Genomic DNA, 19,908 nt, shown 5'->3' with positions numbered 1-19,908 from the left:
TACAGTAAAAAGTTTTACAGAAATAATCACAGCAGTGAACAATTCCTTATGTAATATATAATATGAAATATAACTATATAATTCAACTGAATAATTAAAACTAAACAAATTAGTTAAAGTAAAATATATTTTTTTTAAAACTACAAAAAAGTAAAAAAGAAACATAAAATATCCAAGATGACAAATAAAAGACTACAGTTAAAGTGAGAAAATCTTATGTTCTAAATATAAATATAACAAAGTAAAATTAAGAATAATTTAACATAAACGTAAAGTGGCTAGCATTTAGCTAGAGAAAAATAATAATAATACGACTACTACGACTGGGATACCCAAATCTCGTATACTAGACACAGATGATAATATTTCATGGTTTAGTGAGTAGTCGTATATGATTGGATAACCTCGCACTTATTTAAGTTGAGATGTAGATGATGAGCATCAGGGGTGCTATTCTGAACCACTCTCGTAGCACGAGAAAACGGTTTTTCTCGTGTATTTCGTATGTAAACACACGAGATAATACGACCACGAGAGCGTTTGGAATACCAGCCCAGCTGCTAAAAGACAGTAAATCAGATTGCAATAGTGAACTATCAGAATCTATTTCCGAGTATGTACTCAAATCTAGCAATAGCGAAGCATAGCTCGTAGTAGCATAAACGAAGATTTTAGGACAAGCTTACCTTTCGGCTTCACTGGCGAGTTGGTCGACTTGAGATTTGACGGCTTCCAAATCGGCTTCCATGGCGTCGTGTTTCTTCACCAGGGCCTGACACATCAAACATTTAAATTAATATTTGGCAAATGACAGTCCGAAAAACATTGGTTGCGAAAAAAAATACAGTAGGAGATATTGTGTCCCCATAAAGAGCCGTCTTTTAGTCAAATAAGATTAATCAATGTTTTGAGTATGTCAAAATGTTTGCAGACTGGCTAGATTTCCTCTCTAGGGAGTTATTTAGATCTAAATTAACTATCGGCCTCGTGGTATAATGGTCAGCGGGTTAGCCTGCCACGCAAGAGGTCTCAGGTTCGATTCTCGACATGGTTGATATGAAATACTTCAGAATACATGCATAAGGTACATTTTTGGTCTTGGGAAATATGACCACATTTCTGATTATCGTAGGCAACTGAAATGGCTCAAAATTAGACAGCGGAGAGACTATCACTCCCTCTCACTTCTGTTCAATGTACTCCATAGTCCTACGTCTGAAGAAACATCTCCTTTCTCTTCCTTAATCTCTCCTCTTTTCCTTTTTCCTTTTTCCTTTTTCCTTTTTCCTCTTTCCTCTTTTTTCCTTTTTCCCATTGAGTAATAGTTTCGATTTAAGGTAATTTATAAACAAATACGTTTCTTTCTATTTTTATATAATTTATTTTTTTCTATTGAATATGTTCTGTGACTTAAATTATAAAAATAAAACTTTTATTTTATTGGTCGGTTGGAAGAAATTGCCATTTGGCAATAAGCCAGCCAATGTACAAATAACATTATGTACAAAAAGTTAAATAAATAAATATTTATTTTAAAGGGTGTTTTCACACTAGAATATTTCACAGTCCCTGTACTGGTATCTGAAGCGTAAGACTGATCACTATACCTTCATGTAACAAAAATGATCAAGATACGCTGTGATTGGTGTGCCAATGCAGTGCCCTATGCACCATTAGGTGCGGAAAGTAATTAAAAATGGTGATGAAATTTATTACAACAGAGGGAAAACATTGGATAAAGAGTTGAGGAAATGCGGATGTTTAAACATAGGCAGAATGGTGAATGCTACGCAGTGTGTTTTCTTTCCCTCTGTTGCAGCAAATTCAGATCTGAATAACTCCCTATGGAGCAGATCCAGCCAGTCTGCAAACATTTGGACATGCTCAAAACATTTTTGAATCAACTAACCGGTGAAAGAAGAAGTATAACAATTGGAAAATTGTTTTCAGGCGTTGCCTAGTAGGTGAATCGGTCCAGCCGGATGAATCTCACCCGCAAGATAAAGGTTTCAGCTCTTTTACTTCGCAAAAGTCAACAGATGGAAGAGTTGAAGAAATGTGGATGTTAAAACATAGCGTGTTACACAGTGTGTAAAGTGGCCACTTAAACCAGCCAATGACAGGTCATAAGCTTTGTAAATGCCTACACTTCCATATTCCCTTCTCAATAATGTTTTCCCTCTCTGTTGCGACAAATTAAGATCTTAACAACTCCCTGGGGAGGAAAGCCAGCCAGTCTGCGAGCATTTGGACATACTCAAAACATTGTTGATATGAAACAACGTTTCTATTTATGTAGTTGTATTGAATATTTTATTTTATTTATTTAGTTGTTTTGAATAAAAAATTATATTTATTTAGTTGTATTGAAAAAAGACGATATAACATAGACTCTGGATATAAAATCAATTGTATGAGGAAAAAGAAAGTATTAAGGTACTGTTAGAAAAATTCAATAGGCATTGTTTAAAGCAGATTACTTAGTTATTTGATTTGTCATTAACTCTAATACAATTGTGAAAATAAGAATATTTACTTGAATTGCGTGCAGATCATGTCCGCCTCCGAGTTCCGTGCTGAGAGCCGATTCCTTCTCCGCGATCCACGATATGGTCTCGTCCGCCGTGCGGTCGAAGATGTGCACCTGCCGGGCTCCGGCGAGCGCCTGAAATCGGATACAGTTTGCCGATGGAAATTGATCGAAAATATTTATTTTTACTGAAAAAAATTAGATAAATAGCCACCTCTTGGCGGGCGTGCGCCAAGTCGCGCAGGTCCTCCCAGAAGGCGCGGATGTCGGCCACGTGGCGCTGCACCTTGTCGGAGTCCGGACTCCTCTCCTCCACCAGGCGTTGCCCGGCCTCGGCGACAGCCTCCACGCGACCCTCGTTGGCTGAAACGAAATATAAAAATATCAAACTTTTAGATCGGGATTCACTTCCAAACACTTATTACCGGGTTGTGGTCCTGAGGCTAGTGTCTCGGACTCACGGACCAAAGGTCTGTGGTTCGAATCCCACTCTACCCCAACTTGATTCCATTTTCTAACAAATAAACTGTTTTCATAATAAATTTTCAAATTAAAATTTCTCTTTTCTGACGCTTCGGATCGCTTTGCAGGATCCATCGCCAGAGTCGAAGTAACTTATTTGTGTGTTTATGTAAATACCCATTGGGGTGATCCCTTCATCTCCTTTGAGATATCGCTAGCCCAAAGCAATGGTGAGATATCTCAAAGAATATGTTCTGAGATAATCGGGCTTTGAGATGTGCAAAGGGTCTGACCTCAGAGTAATAATGCGCGAACTTATAGAAAAGCCCTATCACTATGTTTCATAGAAAGCAAGCGATGTTGGTTTGTTGCTTGGCAACCAATTGGTGGCCATTTTGTTTTATTTGACAACATAAACATAACGGTTCGATCGGATGCTTTTGTCGCTGTGCTTGGCTTTGTTTGTAAATAACTTGGATATTTACGTTATAATAAATAAAAATCCACCATGGTGAATTGCAGTATGTTTGCTTGCAGCAGTAGGAGCGTCAAAGCTGTTCAAGGAGTCAGTTTTCACAGGTAATTGATTTCCAATATTTTCCCATGATTTACACTGATTTTTGGCATTTATCGTCCCGACACGTGTATTGTGTTATATATATATGGATAATTTTTATAGCGCTGTTTTTGTGAAAATCACCTCAAGGGCACTGTACAACAAATAAATATCCCACCACGTCTTGCAGCTACAGAGCGCATGGACGGTTGGGATTCTTGTTCCTCGTCTCCAATTACGATATACAGGAGCTAGATTACAGCACGTCTTGCAGCTACAGAGCGCATATACAATGAGAAATCTAGCCCCTATTTACATTTTTTATTTGACAATAAAGTTTAGAGATTTTGTGATATTTAAAAAAATTTGATAAAAAACTAATTTATGAAAATAGAAGTTAGATAGCAACAAGTCTCGCAGCTACTGAGCACATGGACGGTTGGAATTCTAGACCTCACTAACTAAATTTGGAGATTTGATAGTTGATAACATTTACCTATTGAAGCTAGATTACTAATCGTCTTACAGCTACAAAGTGCATGGACGAGTGAAATTCTGGCAACTTAAAATTATCAATAAATTTACAAAAACAAACATTGAGCATAATAGTAAATTTGCCAAGTGTTCGTGCTAAAAAGTAAACAATAAAAAACTAAACAGATAAAGCACTTCAACACTGTGGATAACATTACCTTTTTGTTTAAGTGTCTTCCTTTACGGTTAGTCTTAGTTTTCATTTGAACAAAAACGTCATATTGACTTGTACAAATCATGATACGAAGTTGACAAACGTTTAGGGACAATAAAGTTTTAATATCATTAAATTGCGACGTTTAAGACATAACAATAGAAATATTTGAAGTTCTAAAAAAGATTGTTTAAAAATTGTCATAAAAGTGTGAAACAATTTTGCAGCGATCTATATGACAGTTGTTTTTAGTGATGCCATAGAAAAATAAGTGTTACCATATTAATAAAATTTCCCAAAATTCAGGGGAAAAATATTGTACGTTATTTTATGCAAATTCAAAATTTTATTTTCGTTTTTTTTTTATTTACACATAAATTTTAACATGCTGTTTTTAAATCAAATAAAAAAAAAAGATTACATAATATTGTTTGAAAAAATATTTTTAGTGAAATCATTGAAAAATATGAAAAATATGAAAAAAATAAAATATTGTCAATTTCTCCCTGTTAAGGTATGTATTTATCTGGATGATATTACCAGAGAATCCGGCGACGAAGTTGTCGAAGGCCTGGATCAGAATCTCCACATGCTCCACGTCGGTTCCATAGTCCTCTGACGCGGCCACCGTTGTCTGATCGTTGATCCATTCGTGGACTTCCTCGCATTCGCGGACAAACCTGCCAAAGAGAATGGAACAGAAATTTATAGTACAGGCAGCCATAAAATTTTGCTATTTTGCATACATTTTTAACAATTTAGATCTGATTCATTCTTCTCCACTCTCCGCTATCTTCTCAAATAAATATTTTATCCTTAGTAAGGGACAGTGCCAAAAACATCCACGCATTACGGTGCTGTGTATTCAAATACACATGAAAAAATTAGAGATTTTAAATCAGAAAAACAGAATATTCATGGACAATTGCTTTAATCATTTACAGTCAGTCATGAAAAACCATTGGCTGACGTTCGCAGCAAGAAGAGAGACCGCCCTGACACAAGCCCCAAGTCAACTGGCGTACTATGGCAGTGGTACAGGTCACTTTGCTACTGGCCTGCGTGACACGTGAATTTGTCTCTCTCGCTCGCAAATAATCCGATAGTAATAATACTCGCGAATAAGCATCGCGAGTGAGACGTAAGTGATTTGAGACAACCCATTTATTCAGTGCTCTTATACAGGTGGCCGGAGAAGTGACATCCAGAGGTAAAATGTAGGTGCCTCATATTGAGGGGTATCCGAATCACCCCCATGTATGTTCCGCGATTTTGGATAGTTTTTGAGTTATGATTTTTTTAAAGGGTTTTTGAAATATTTCAACTGGATCGGTTTTTTTTTTAATCCGTTAATTGGGATTTTTTTTGTAAATCATTTTTTTAAAATTGTACCTTCACGCATAAAATAATCAGCCACATAACATCCGAGTTCACCTTGTGTTTACTGCTACTCGTGCCGCCATTTTATCTCTTACAGTTTTTTTTGTTAGTTTACACATTTTCTATCATAATTATCCTTGGGAATTTTCCACCTCAGTATGATTTCAGCTAATATTAGCCTATTAAATACTATTTTTTTTTATTATTACGAAATCTTAGAGTCTAGCGCAGTTTTTAAAGTAATTCAGAAACTAAGGAATTGCCTTTTTAGATTTTTAATTTTACGTTGAAAATTTTAATCTGACTCGCTCTAACTTAAATCCTCCATTTTAGGTCAAAACTAATGTAGCTTTAACATATTAAAACAGAGATGAAGAACATTTAAGAGAAGGTAATACGGAGGTCTAGGCATCAACAGGGGCTTATGAGGTCATAATTGAATAATCATTGACAGGTGTCAATGGCTGGTTTAAGTGGCCAATTTACACACTGTGTAACATTCACCATTCTGCCCATATTTGAATATCTATATTCCTTCAATTCTTTCATCTGTTGATGTTTGTGATGTTAAAGGGCTGAAACCTTTATTTATGCGGGTGAGATTCATCCAATTGAATTATTTCACCTACATACTAGGCAACGCCTGAAAATGTAGCTTTCATTAATTCTCCGCAGCTGATTATTTTAGGTGTGAAAACACAATTTAAAAAGAAGTTACAAAAAAAAATCCTGAAAAAACCTTCCACAAGTAAAAAAACTCATTAAAAGATCATAACTCGAAAACTACGCAAAATTGCGGAACATACATAGGGGTGATTCAGATACCCCTCAATATGAGGCACCTACATTTTACCTTTGGACGTCACTTCTCCGGCCACCCTGTATATCACATATGTAAACTTTTGAATGTACTAGTGAATCATTTCTGATTTGTTTCATTTCATTTTGAGTCATGCATTCGTCCCTTACAAAAACCATCTCATCAGATTTGTGAATAAAGTTGTGTGAATATTGTCGGGACTCACGCGTAGTACTTGTCGCTCTCCTGCAGCCGCTGCTGGCGGCGCGCGCCGAGCAGCGTGAGCTCGTCCAGCGCGCCGCGCACGCCGGCCGCGCGCGCGACCGCCTCCTGCGCGCCGTCCGCGCCGCGCGAGGACAGCGCCTGCGCCAGCTGCTCGAGCCGCGCGGCCTGCTTCTCGAACGTGGCGATCTGCGGCAAACACGCGTTGAGCCATTTCACACGATAAGTTCTCCATAAGGCTAGCTTAGTCTAAGTTTCAAGGGACCCGGGCTACTGAGTAAAGCGCAGAAAAAGTATACCAGGGGCGCTATTCTGAATCTTCTCGCGGGGGTAGAAAGTGGTTCATTTGAGGATTTATAAATTTTCCACGCGACTAAACTTTGCTTCACATATAGTAACTAACATATCAGAGGTCTAAAGTTCGAACCCTGCTCTTCCAAAACTTAATTCCTGTTTTCTAACAGTGATAATATTTACAATTATAATAATTTTAAGCGAGCAGCTTAACCTTTCTCCTACTGTCCTAAAAACACCTGCGCTTTACGGTGCTGTATAGTCACTACACATTAAAAAAATAAAAAATTTAAAAATGGAATATTTATAGGAAATGGCTTTAATTAACCATAATTTAATTCAAAGATGATAATATTTCAAATCTAACTGCTGAAAACATGAAAAAACCATTGGGTATCGCTAACGACTCGGGCTAAACGTGCACCCGCGCCAACTTCCCGAGAGCTACTGAGTAGTTACATAGTACTGGACTATGTGACAGTAGCGAGCGGTGAGTTTTTAAATTGGTAAGCTACGAAAATTCTGATAAAATGTCAACAGCGGTAGTATGGCATATAAAAAACGAGTCTATTTTATATTTGATAAATAATCCATAACAAATGGCTCCCGCGGTTAATAGTTTCAGTAAAAATATTTACTAATGTAGCACAAATATTTGATAAAAAATACCATTTAAAAAAACATAATTGCAAAAAAAAATTGGAACCCCCTAGGACTCGAACACCCGCCTTCGTCACTAGAAAGCGACGACCCGTCCGCGCAGCTATTTCGTGTTTTGGGCCAGGCGCCGAAAAAGTAATTAATTAAACTGGATAGTTCATTAGGGTACCGGTGCATCTTTGTTTAAGTCTGACTATTATAACTTACTTGTCTTGGAATAAAACACAATTTTTTAATAAATGAGATAAAAACGAAATAATTTAAAAGTATTCCTTACCGAGTACGATAGTTCACCAAACAAAACATAAATTACGTTTTAAGAATCATCGTTTCATCGACTTTTATATCACATTATTATTCACAAAACGACATAAGTTATGCATATTATAATTCTTCATATATATTTATTATTAACACTATACACTAGTAACGTTTTTATCATGACTCTAACTTAATTTTAAAAGTTTAAATGGATACTGAAGAATAACCTACAATATTCAACTGTCTTTGTATGCACAAAAACGAATTACAATTAAAAAACAATAAGCGAATCTTTGTTTTTTGAATTTATTAATTCGTTTCGATAAAAATTTTAAAAATACTAATTTATTTTAAAGCAAATTTACTTTCAAACCACATTTAGGCATTTACAGGGCTTATGACCTGTCATTGACTGGTTTAAGTGGCCACTTTACACACTGTGTAACATTCACCATATTGCCCATGTTTGATCATCCATATTTCTTTAATTCTTCCATTTGTTGATTTTAGGGAAGTTAAAGAGCTGAAACCTTTATTGCTGCGAAGAGATTCATCTGACTGAATTATTTCCCATACTAGGCAACGCCTGAAAACAATTTTTCAATTTTTAAACTTCTTCTTGGACCAGTTGGTTTCATTACAATATTTGAGTTTGTCCAAATGTTCGTAGACAAAAGACTGGATTTCACCCCCTCGGGAGTCATTAAGATTAACAAATTACAACAGGGATGGAGAATACCTTAAATAAGGGAATATGGAGGTCTAGGCATTTACAAGGCTTATGACCTGTCAGATGAATCTCTTCGCAACAATAAAGGTTTCAGCTCTGTAACTTCACTAAAATCAACAAATTGAAGAATTGAAGAAATATTGATGATCAAACATAGGCAGAATGGTGAATGTTACAGTGTGTAAAGTGGCCACTTAAACCAGCCAATGACAGGTCATAAGCCCTGTAGATGCCTAGACTTCCATATTCCCTTATTTAAGGTATTCTCCATCCCTGTTGTAATTTGTTAGCTATTAGTTTATATGGCGCCATTTTTGTGAAAATCACCTCAAGAGACCTGTACATTAAGCACCCCAACACGCCTTGCAGCTACAGAGCGCATAGGCATTTGGGATTCTATTATGGTTCCGTATTTTGCGGACGATAAGACGCATCGGACCATAAGACGCACAACAATTTTTTATTGAATTTTCAGAGCAAAAGTAGTAGCACATGTTAAAATGTAATGGTTTCTTACGATACAATTAATTGCTTACTTCTCGTTGGATGGCCTCCAGCCGCCTCTGCAGCGCCTGCACGGAATCCTCGTCGCGCCCGTTCTCCGCACTCTCCAGCAGGGGCCGCCGCTCGGCCAGCCAGGCCTCTGCTTCGGCCGCTTCCGCCAGGAACTGGGGACGATGCGAGCTTCATTATCGAATTTTCCTTTCTCTACTACAGACCACGAGCCCCACTATCAATAAGCAACACGGTATCTGCTACCATTCGCGTTTGCAATACGGTCATGAGGAAGGATGACAATATCCGAAGTGGGCCCTTCGTATAATTTGCCAAACCAACTCACAGCCAAAGCTGTAGACTTAAATCAAATCAAAAATGCAGTTTATGATTTTATTTCTTGAAAAAACTAAAAAATTTTAAAGAGTAACTATAGTCCTTAAAATATAGCTTGATTAAACTGACAGCTGTCAAATTAATGTCACTAGTGACGGGAAATTATTGATCACTGATCATTATAATTCTCCAATATGGTCACCTTATCAAATCACTTTCTCAGATTCTATTGAGAGAATTCAGAATAAATTTCTTAGATATATTCATTTTAAGAAGGGTTTTTCTACTAATCAATTAAATTATAACAACATTTTAGACTCTCTTAAATTAACTAAATTGCAAGAACGAAGAACATCGACCGTTCTTACGACTTTATATAAAATAATAAAACCAATGTTTGATACCCCTGATCTACTGAAATTGATTTCATTCTATGTACCACCTAGATTAAGCAGAACATCTACAATATTTTATTGTCAAAATTCTCGAACGGTAGCTCAATATAACTCACCTGTTGTTAGATTACAGAATACCGGGAATGAATACGCATCACATTTTGATATATTTAGTTTATCTCTGCCTAACTTAAAAAATAAAGTGACCAACATATTTTTATCAAAAAGAGCAAATCATCTTCAGAAGATTGGGTTGGAATAGTCATAATTTGATTGATTGATGTATTTTGTTATTGTATAATTTCTTTAAAATATGTATGTATTTATATATAGCCCTGTAAATGCCTAGACTTCCATATTCCTTTGTCAACAATGTTTTCCCTCTCTGTTGAAATAAATTTTAATATTTTTTATTCGATCGATTTACGTTGATCAATTTGTCTCATCTCTAACATTTTTGCAAAATGGCCTAACCTTGTAAAAACGTCGTCAATAATTAGGTTTGTTTCAGTTTTGAAGCTGATTCTATATAATTATGTTGATTTATATGTCAAGCATTGTATTAAAAAATATATATATTAACATGCCAGATACGAATGATTTTTCGTGTGTCAATATAAATCACTCCTTAGACGTTACTACAAAGTTATGTCGTCACTTTTGCTGACAACTGTCATTCTAATCAAGCTATATTTTGAGGACTATAGTTTATAAGCAAAAAAACATTGCTTTTTAGTACGAGTACTTTTAATCTTTAAAACTCCGGGTACGAGAAGGAAGTCTAGAAATGTCCGTAGAAAGACGAAAATTGGGGCCATTATAGCTGGCCCAGAGCAAGGGCGCAAATTTACCATATGCGTGTCCACGGCGTCTTGCAGCCTCACGCGGCGCTGCGCGGCCTGTTCCTTGAGCGAGCGCAGGCAGTCCTGCAGCTCCTGGGCGTCTTGCTCGAGGCGCGCGCCCGCGAAGTGCCCGCGCAGCTGCATCTGCGCCGCGCGCGACGCCAGCCCGCTGACCACCGGCTCCCTGGGGAGAGAACAAAAACGAGAATAGAAAAAAGTTGCGTAAGTCAGAATGATTTGCTCTTTACTAAGTCTTTATTTTTATTTTATTTTTTATTTTATTCAGAAAACATACAAAATAAGTATTAAAAACAACAATTTTTAACATAAAAAGACCAATTAAGTTTTCATAAATTAAAAAGATATAAACATTAAATGTGACAAAAAATAAAAAATAAATAAGAATTTTAAGTGAAAAAAGGATAATAATTGACATTTGCGTTTTCCATGGAGGTAATAAATTAAAATAAATAAAAATACCGAATGTACACTCCGAGCCATCCACGCACACACATGAACGCACATATAAAACATACACAAACATATACATTACATGCGGCACATATACACAGCATAAACCACTCGAGATGCACATTCAGCAACTATCCCAAATAATCGACCCCATGAAAAAAATTTCTGTACAAATGCAACGTGCAGTTAAAAATGTCTACATCAATACTGAGTCCGTTATAATTTCTACAGGTACGTCTAATGAATGAATTGGAGGTATAATTGTTTTTACAAGTTGGTACATAAAAAAGGAAATTTAATCTGGTATAGCGAAGAGGACAACGGAAACCAATATTTTGTAAAAGATACGGCGAATCAACTTTATTATTGAGAATTTTGAAAAGAAAAATTAAATCATATGTAAGGCGCCTTTTTTGTAGTGATTCTATATTAAAATTGATCAAAGATGCGCCGTAATCATTTTCAATGTTGCCAAAACGTTATTTATATTATTATTTAAAAAACTTAATACAACAAAGACTCTATACAACACTTTTGTACGCAGTAATTTGGAGATTGCATCCGTTGTGTGGAGCCCACAATATAAACAAACAAACACTGAAAGAATTGAAAATGTTCAATGAAAATTTTTTAAATACCTAGATTATAAAAACAATAAAACGCTTTGCACTTACAGCCAATCTGCTAAACAAAATGGATTTTTTACGCTTGAAAATAGACGCACTATATCTGAATTATGCTATTTATATAAATTGTCAAATAATAAAGTAGACTCTTTTAACCTACTCTCCTAAATTAATCTTAATGTCCCCTTTCAAAAAAAAAATTAAAAAAAAAACTATTTTTCATATTTTTGTCCTTTCGTTAACTCTTAAAGCTTGCATTGTCCAGATGAAAGAAAAGTCGCTTGGGGTTCGAATTGCCAGTCGGGTCGCAGTGAGTCGCATCTCGCCGGAGGCTGATTCTACAAACTGCTGCCAGCACCCGGCTTCACCTCGTAAACAGAAGCTTAGTGGGTCATCCGTTATTGAAAAATGGCGCAACGCCACGTTACCTGGAGAGCAGCTCGGCCTCCAGCGCCGTGTGCTTCTTCTGCTGGCTCTGCGCGTGCGTGAGCGAGGTGGCGAGCGCGGGCGCCGCCGCGAGGGGCGCGCGCTCGCGCAGCCAGCGCAGCTCGGCGCCCGCGTCGCGCGCCCAGCGCTGCAGCTGCTGCGCCTCCTCCAGGTTGTCGCGCCGGATCTGCATCGGCTCCTGCAGCTGCCGGTACCTGGGGGAGAGACGCGTGAAGTCAACTATCAAATGCCCAGCTAAATACGATTAAAATGGTATTTGGTATATATTTTTTTAATATATACACTTGTACGGTCATTGCTTTCCTATGGAATTATTGGATGGGGGGAGCTTATAACGACCATATTAAACCATTAGAAACTGTTAAAAATAATGCTTCACAAAAATCGCACTTTTCCCTCTTTCCAATTGTTCCAAGAAGCTAAACTTTTAGACCTAAGACAAATATATTGCTTTCAATGTTTGAAATATATATTAGAGAACCAAAATGTATTTACAAGTAATTCAAATAGATCAAGTCAAAGAAGGAATCGTGTGTTAGAAATAACACATTGTAAAACGAGGCTGGCACAGAGACATGCATATTATATAGGCCCAAAAAATTTTAATTCTTTTTTTACTGATAATATCTCATTGATTCCAAACTTTCAAAATTTTCCTTCTTTTAAAAAACACGCACTATCCTGGATTCAAACTAAAGATATTAACTCTTTTTTTCTATGATATATTTTGTTGCCCTTTAATAACAAGGAATATTTTTATGTTTTTTATTTCCTTTTTTTAATTACTATAAAAAAAATACCTTATAATCTTTTACAAAATATTTTTTTTTCTCTTTCTTATGTTACACAGAAATATTATAACTGTCTATTTTATTATAGGAGCAAAATTCATGAACATTTTCTTGTATACCCACGAACAGGCAATGCCTTTGTGGGATTTTTTGTTTACTATTATATGTATTTCATTGCTTTGTAATTATGCTTTATTTTTTAAAACTCGGTTTTACCTCTTATGTATACTGTAAAAAATCAAAAATGTATTTTTTTTAAATACCGAAATTTCAACCGTCCATGCGGTCAGTAGCTGCAAGACTTGTTATAATCTTGTGTTTGTTTGTTTGTTCCACTTTTGAAATATAAACCTTGTATATTATAAACAAGGTAAATAATAAAGCAACTCCTTTATAAAAAATAAAAAAATAAACACTGTTTGGTGTTGCCTCCGTGCATCGGCCATTTAAGGAAGTATTCGGTTACCTGGCGAGAGCGTCGTCGACGCGTTGCTGTATCTCGGGGGCCATGAAGTGGCCGGCGGCGGCCAGGTGCTGCGCCGTCTCGCGCAGCTGCGCCGCCTCCTCGCCGCGCTGCGCGACCTCCTGCTCCAGGCGCGAGTGCCGCGCCAGCAGCGTGCCCACCGACGCCAGGTCCTTGCCTGCGCAGAGAACGCACGCGGTCAAGCAGGGTACATATACATATATATATTATACAAGCTCGTGGAGTCACTGCGACCTGTGAAGATCTATTGTGACGGGTCGAGCTCTGTTATATTTATTTATTTATATATATGCCCAATGGGCATTTTTAAGGACATATTTATACAGAGAAAATGATTATAAAGAAAAGTAGAAAGACACAATGGTATATAGTAGACTCGGTGGGAGTGGAAGCGGGAAAGAGGTGTTTATAATTGAATTTGATTCAGTGATCGTTTGAAAGAAGACAACTTGTTATCAAAGAAATCAAGACTGGTATGTTTTTTGGCAGACCTGAGAATTCTGGGCATAGGGGAATGAAAACCATAGTTCGTTCTGTGGTTATCGGTATGAAAGAGTATGTTTTGTCTGAGGTTCCTAGTTGGGATATTTCATTTTATTGATCAAAGAGTGAGTTGAGAATTTTAAATAGGACTAGAAGGTCCGATTTATTTCGACGGTCTCGAAGAGAAGATATATTCAAGGTAGTTTCTAACTCATTCATTCAACCTCCAGCCTATCTTTCTTAAAAATCCATGTTGAACTGATTCAATATTTTTGATGTGAACATCATAATATGGAGACCAGATAACAGAGGAATACTCTAGGTACGAAGAGAGTTTCAAGGGTATTGATATTTTTGAAGTCAGCTGTGCTTCTGTTAATAAACCCAAGAAGTTTTAAGGATTTATTGATAGCATGTTCAATATGAATTGTAAAAGAAAGTTTAGTGTCAAGTATGATACCCAAATCTCGTATACTAGACACAGATGATAATATTTCATCGTTCGGTGAGTAGTCGTATATGATTGGATAAGCTCGCACTTACTTAAGTTGAGATGTAGATTATTGGATGAGCAGCGGGCGCTAAAAGACAGTAAATCAGATTGTAATAGTGAACAATCGGAAGGGCTGTCAATCTGTTTGAGAATCTTAGTGTCGTCAGCAAACAGCCAAATTGATGAAGAAAAATTGATAAAAAAAAATATCCTAGGACTAAGGTATATACGGGCCTAAGGCTCTAGATATCCCCGGTATAAGGGAGGAAAAAAATATTCTCAGAGCATCCTCGAGATTTGCACTGGTTGCCAAGCCTATAAAATGAAATATAACCTTTACTGGACAGTATTCAAATCCCTTCATGGAATGAATGGCTCAAAGATATTTATCGGACCTCTGTATTAGTCACATGTCAAAAAAATCTTCTGTTAGGTCAGCGTTTGACTCCGGCCTACGCCGCTCGTCGGGTAAGGTTGGGTCAGGTCGGGTCGGGTTACCGTGGTCGGTGCTCTGCAGCTGCGCCTCCACGTCCTCGGCCCAGGCGCAGAAGTCGGCCAGGCCGCGCAGGAACACGCGCGCCTGGTAGGCGTCGGCCAGCCGCTCGCGCCGCTCCGCCGCGCCGTGCTGCAGACCGCTCCAGCCGCTCTCCAGCCCGTCCACGTGGTCGCCGATCTCCTGCTGGGCGTAGTGCTCCATTTCTGCGACGGAAAAGAGAGGTTAAGTGGATTGTTAAAGGTTCCGTTGATCGTAGTCACAATTTAGTTAAATGTCAATATGTCGTTTTTGTTTTGTTGTATGAGGACACAAAGAAAATCCAACCTCAAAAGACATTGGGACGTCACTAAGATTGTATTTGCTTGAAAAACGTATCAAAATAAAATCCAAAATAGCCTTTAAGAAAATTCGACACTTGACTATACTAAATTCAAAGTAGGTGCAGTGTAATTGACCATTTTGTTGAAGTGTCTAATTTTGACATTTTACTAAATTGTGACATGCAGTTGACGCATGTTTAGGAAGAATTAAGTCTTTACATCAATAAATTACGATGCAGAAAGTTTAAAAATTTGGCAATAGAAATATTATTTAAAGTTATAAACATAATGTGAAAAGAAGATATTTAAACAGTTACCATAAAAGTGTGAAACATTTTTGCCGCGATGTAAATGACAGCTGAAATTATGTGGTGCCATACTAAAAAAAGTGATACCATTTAAATAAAATTTCCCAATATTAAGGGGAAAAACAAATTTTATTTTCATGTACCCACGTAAAATTATTTAAACATGTTTTTTTTTATTATTCAATAAAAAAAAACACATTACAGTATTGATTATAAAAATACAAAATATTTTTAATAATTAATCCATAATTATGGCACTTTTTACATTTTTTTGTGCAGTCTATTTAGTATGGTCTAGTAAAAATTTTTTTTTATGTAATTTCATTTTTTCCATACGTTTTTCATTTTCCTCAGTTTTACACTTTTTTTGTTGCTCCCTAGAAAAACGTAAAAGAGGGTTTTACTGTAGTCAAATAAATATAAAAAAATTGCAACAATTCACGGACTATCTTCGAAATGCACTCACCTATGCCCAGTACCCGGGATACAAAGGTATGGAAATGAATAAGAACAAACATTCGAGATTTTCAATACAAATTCTGTTCATGAATAAAACGTATTCTCACTCGTTATTTTTTAGAAAAATAATGGATTTATTTTTAAATATATTATTGAATTTAACCTTGTTTCCTCGAATACGTGATTGTTTATTTCTTTATTTTAACATGTTAGACAAAATTTAAATTGTACATTGGTGGATTTATTGCCAAATGGCAACTTCTTCCAACCAACTGATGATGATGATTTTACTAAATAAAGGTATTATTTATTTGATTTAAGTTTATTTTTCGTTTTTTTATTTTATTGCTCAAAAAACATATATTTTTTAAAAGTACTAATGTTGTATTAATTTTTGTTATTATTATTATCTGGTTATTCTCAACTTTACTGTGTTATATTTATATTTAGAACAAAAGATTTTCTCATGGTTATTGTTATCTTTTATTTAGAGATGTTATGTTTCTTTTTTAGTTTGACTTTTTTGTTTTTTGTATTACATGTTCACAAATTTTTTTAGTTTAAATTATTCTATTATTTCATACTATGAACTACATTATCATTGTGCACTGCTGTGATTATTTATGTGAATTATTATTTATTTGTAAAAGGTTCTTTAAACCGTTGATGTATAAATAAATAAATAAAACAATACTCACTGATGAGTTCTTCACCATTCCTGACCACGGCGTGGATTCTGTCATGGTTGGCGTTCAGCTCCGACTCGAAGGCGGCGTGGCGCTGGATCTTGCTCTGAAGATTCGAGAGATCTCTGAAAATAATAAAATATTTAGAGTGTGTCTAAATCGAGCAGAAGACAAGCATCTTGTGCTTTTAGCTTAAACATGGGATCAGATTCAGGCAGCCATAGCGACTGTTGAGAATCATGTATGTCTCTATCAGGCAGTGGCGAATGGTGATTTTGTTTACAGGTAAGCTATAAAAAATATCATATATTTGTACCCACATAGGAGGTACATAATATAATGTAAGTAATATATACTAACTATGCACAGAACTCTCCTCTGATTCGCTTGATGCGTAATTATAATGTATTGTTCAATAACTATTAAATGAAAAAAGTTATGTTTCTTTATAAAAAAAATAATATTTTTTCATTATAAATTTAAGTTGTTTCTATTCACTCATATCAAACACACACTCACCCTGTCCATAAACCTACCCTCACACCCATATACAATCACACACATATTCACATACCTACCAAAACCACACTCCAATTTTTTTACACACGCATCCTCACACAAAAAAAACTCGCACACATGCACTTCTATGAATTAATATCTAACTGAACTGGATTTTTATAATTGTATTTATGTGGAAAACTGATTTGGCTTTATTTTATGTTTTTTTTTATAATGTTGTGTATATTTTTTTGTATTGCTGTTGTTTTTCTGAATAAACAAAAATAAAATAAATAAAATACTATAAATTGATATTTTTCTGTGGTTCTCTGTGATACAACAACTCTCATACATGAAATCAACTCAAATTATGTAACTTCGTGATCCATTATATTATAAAGATATATTATCCATTACTTTAATATATAATTCATTAAAATATAAATAAAAAATACCACTATGAATTCAGTCGATATTAGGTACTCAATTGAAATGTCAACTGGCCGCATTGTTCTAGTAATTAATAGTGCTAAAAACGGCCGCGTGGAGCGCTATATGTCTTGCAATATGACGCATGAAAGTAATTATGGTCTTATGTAAAAAGTATAAATACATTGAACCATTTAATAAAGATACCAGTCTCGAAGATGTCGCGAAAGCGATGAAACCGGTCACTGGATATTCCAAATTTGTGGATTAGAGTATCACTCGTCTTTTATTTATATAATAAATTACAATGAACTTCCATCGAGAACTTTCACTTACAAACTTAAATGTTCTATATTTTAAAGCCTATAATTATCTAATTTCGTGATTTTGCTGCCTTTTTGCAATGACAATAATTATTCCTTTCTCCAGAATGTTTCACCTCCTGTTGCAATAAATTTCAATCAAAATAATACCCTAGGAAGTGGAATCCAGACCGTCGACAAACGTTTGGACATGCTGGAAATATTGAGAAAAACATGTACTGACTTGTAGCTCTGGTCGTTGACAAGCTGGGCCTTGAGGGCGAGCCACTCGTGCTCGTGGTACAGGTCCCGCAAGAACTGCTGCAGCTGCCGGGACTGCTGGAGGACCTTGGCGCGGGCCTCCGACGCCTCCTGCAGAAGAAAAACGACAGGTTTCAACAACATCTTATCATCTTATCTCCCCAGCTGATGTCTTTGATCTGCAGTCAGATCTCGACCGTCTAGAGGATTACTGCAACTCCAACTGCTTGGACCTTAATCCTTCTAAGTGTTCAGTTATTACATTTAGTCGCAAAGTAAAATTTTTACGTACTAATTATGTGTTTAAGGGTCAAAACCTCCAACGCTCATTATGTGTAAAGGATCTAGGAGTCTTCCATGATAGTAAATTACTTTTCGACGCCCATGTTGACAGCATCATAAAAAAGTCATCGCGTGCGCTTGGCTTTGTTGCGCGTAGCTCTACGTCGTTCACTATGGCAAAGACACTTTACTTTACTGTACATTAGTGCGAAGCAACTTAGAATATGCATCTCAAATATGGAATCCAATGTACAATGTGCAGATATCACGCATTGAAAATATTTTTAAAAAATTCGTAAAGTTCATGTGTTTCCGGTTGAAACTTGAGTTTAAATCTGACCAGTATATTCATATATGTAAAAAACATCACCTATTGCCTCTGCAAATACGTCGTGAAATAGCGGATACAATTTATTTACTTAAAATTGCCTCTGGTTCAATTGACTGTCCTGAACTACTTTGCAAACTTTCTATCAATGTTCCTTCCAAAGTTTTAAGAAATAACCCTCTCCTCCACACCTCTTGTTTCATCTAATTATAGGCAAAATTCATATTTATGGCAAACTTTTAATAATTTTAATGTAATAAATAAATCATTTAACATAGATTTATTTGCAAATAATCTTAATGACGTACGTTTGCTTTCGAAATAATTCGTAGTATTTTTTCTTTTCTTTTGAATTTACATTTAATCACTATTCATTTTATGTTTGAGAATCTTTTTTAACTCACTGTGACGCTACTTGTGAAAACCTGTAATTGGCTTATTTGTTTTGTAATATATATAAAAGATAATTATAGCTGTTGGTTATCCAAATAAATAAAATAAAATAAAATAAATAACTAACAACAATTTATTCATAGTAAATTCAAAATAAGATTGCCTGTAACTGTTATTTATTTATTTATTGACGGACCATTTATACAATTTATAGGGTTTTAATATTACTATAAAAGAATAGTTAAAAACATTTTTAAAAAAGAAAAGAAGCATAAGGGACATCGAGACAAGATCTGGACTATTTATTTAGTGCTCGTTTAAACTGTTGCAAACTTAAACCAAAAAAGTTCAGATGATCTTGTCTCGAGTTAACAATATGACTATAAATTTTCAACGTAAAACCGGGTTAACAAGAGAACCACAATAACATATAAACAAACATACAAATGGTGCTTTATAAAAACCTTTAGTTTGGTGAGGCGCGCGGCCACCGCGGCGAGCCTGCGCTCGATGTACGCGCGGTCGAAGTGCCCGTAGCCGAGCAGCTCCTCGGCGAACTTGTGCAGCTCTGCGGCCTTGCTCTCCTGCGCGCGCACCAGCTTGTCGAACTCCGCGTGCTTGCGGATCAGCGCCTCCACAGCTGGGGAGGATAAAACGAAGGTCAGTTTTGTGGTGCCCTACTGCAGTGGGCAGAATGAGTT

The 19,908-nt window shown here is 36.0% G+C and overlaps 1 protein-coding gene across 6 annotated transcripts in view; it reads right to left on the bottom strand.

Annotated features, from left to right (window-relative positions):
• Positions 1-19,908, bottom strand: part of LOC148278787 (spectrin beta chain, non-erythrocytic 5-like) — a 68,815-nt gene that overhangs the window by 28,547 nt on the left and 20,360 nt on the right. For all 6 annotated transcript variants that reach the window (XM_088230889.1, XM_088230890.1, XM_088230893.1 and 3 more), the window contains exons 17-29: positions 19,672-19,847; positions 18,188-18,315; positions 16,727-16,839; positions 14,944-15,144; positions 13,452-13,626; positions 12,176-12,388; positions 10,660-10,834; positions 9,119-9,250; positions 6,642-6,826; positions 4,777-4,916; positions 2,745-2,893; positions 2,537-2,665; positions 687-772 (exon numbers count right to left, since the gene is read on the bottom strand). In XM_088230889.1, coding sequence (XP_088087015.1) covers positions 687-772; positions 2,537-2,665; positions 2,745-2,893; positions 4,777-4,916; positions 6,642-6,826; positions 9,119-9,250; positions 10,660-10,834; positions 12,176-12,388; positions 13,452-13,626; positions 14,944-15,144; positions 16,727-16,839; positions 18,188-18,315; positions 19,672-19,847 — 2,002 coding nt within the window. The remainder of the gene's footprint in view (positions 1-686; positions 773-2,536; positions 2,666-2,744; positions 2,894-4,776; positions 4,917-6,641; positions 6,827-9,118; positions 9,251-10,659; positions 10,835-12,175; positions 12,389-13,451; positions 13,627-14,943; positions 15,145-16,726; positions 16,840-18,187; positions 18,316-19,671; positions 19,848-19,908) is intronic.

Source organism: Micrasema longulum, unplaced genomic scaffold (genome assembly GCF_059751315.1).
Source record: "Micrasema longulum isolate JH-2025_06_02 unplaced genomic scaffold, ASM5975131v1 h1tg000825l, whole genome shotgun sequence".
Classification (NCBI taxonomy): domain Eukaryota; kingdom Metazoa; phylum Arthropoda; class Insecta; order Trichoptera; family Brachycentridae; genus Micrasema; species Micrasema longulum.
The sequence above is the reverse complement of the archived record's forward strand: the minus strand, read 5'-3'. Positions and strand labels throughout refer to the sequence as shown.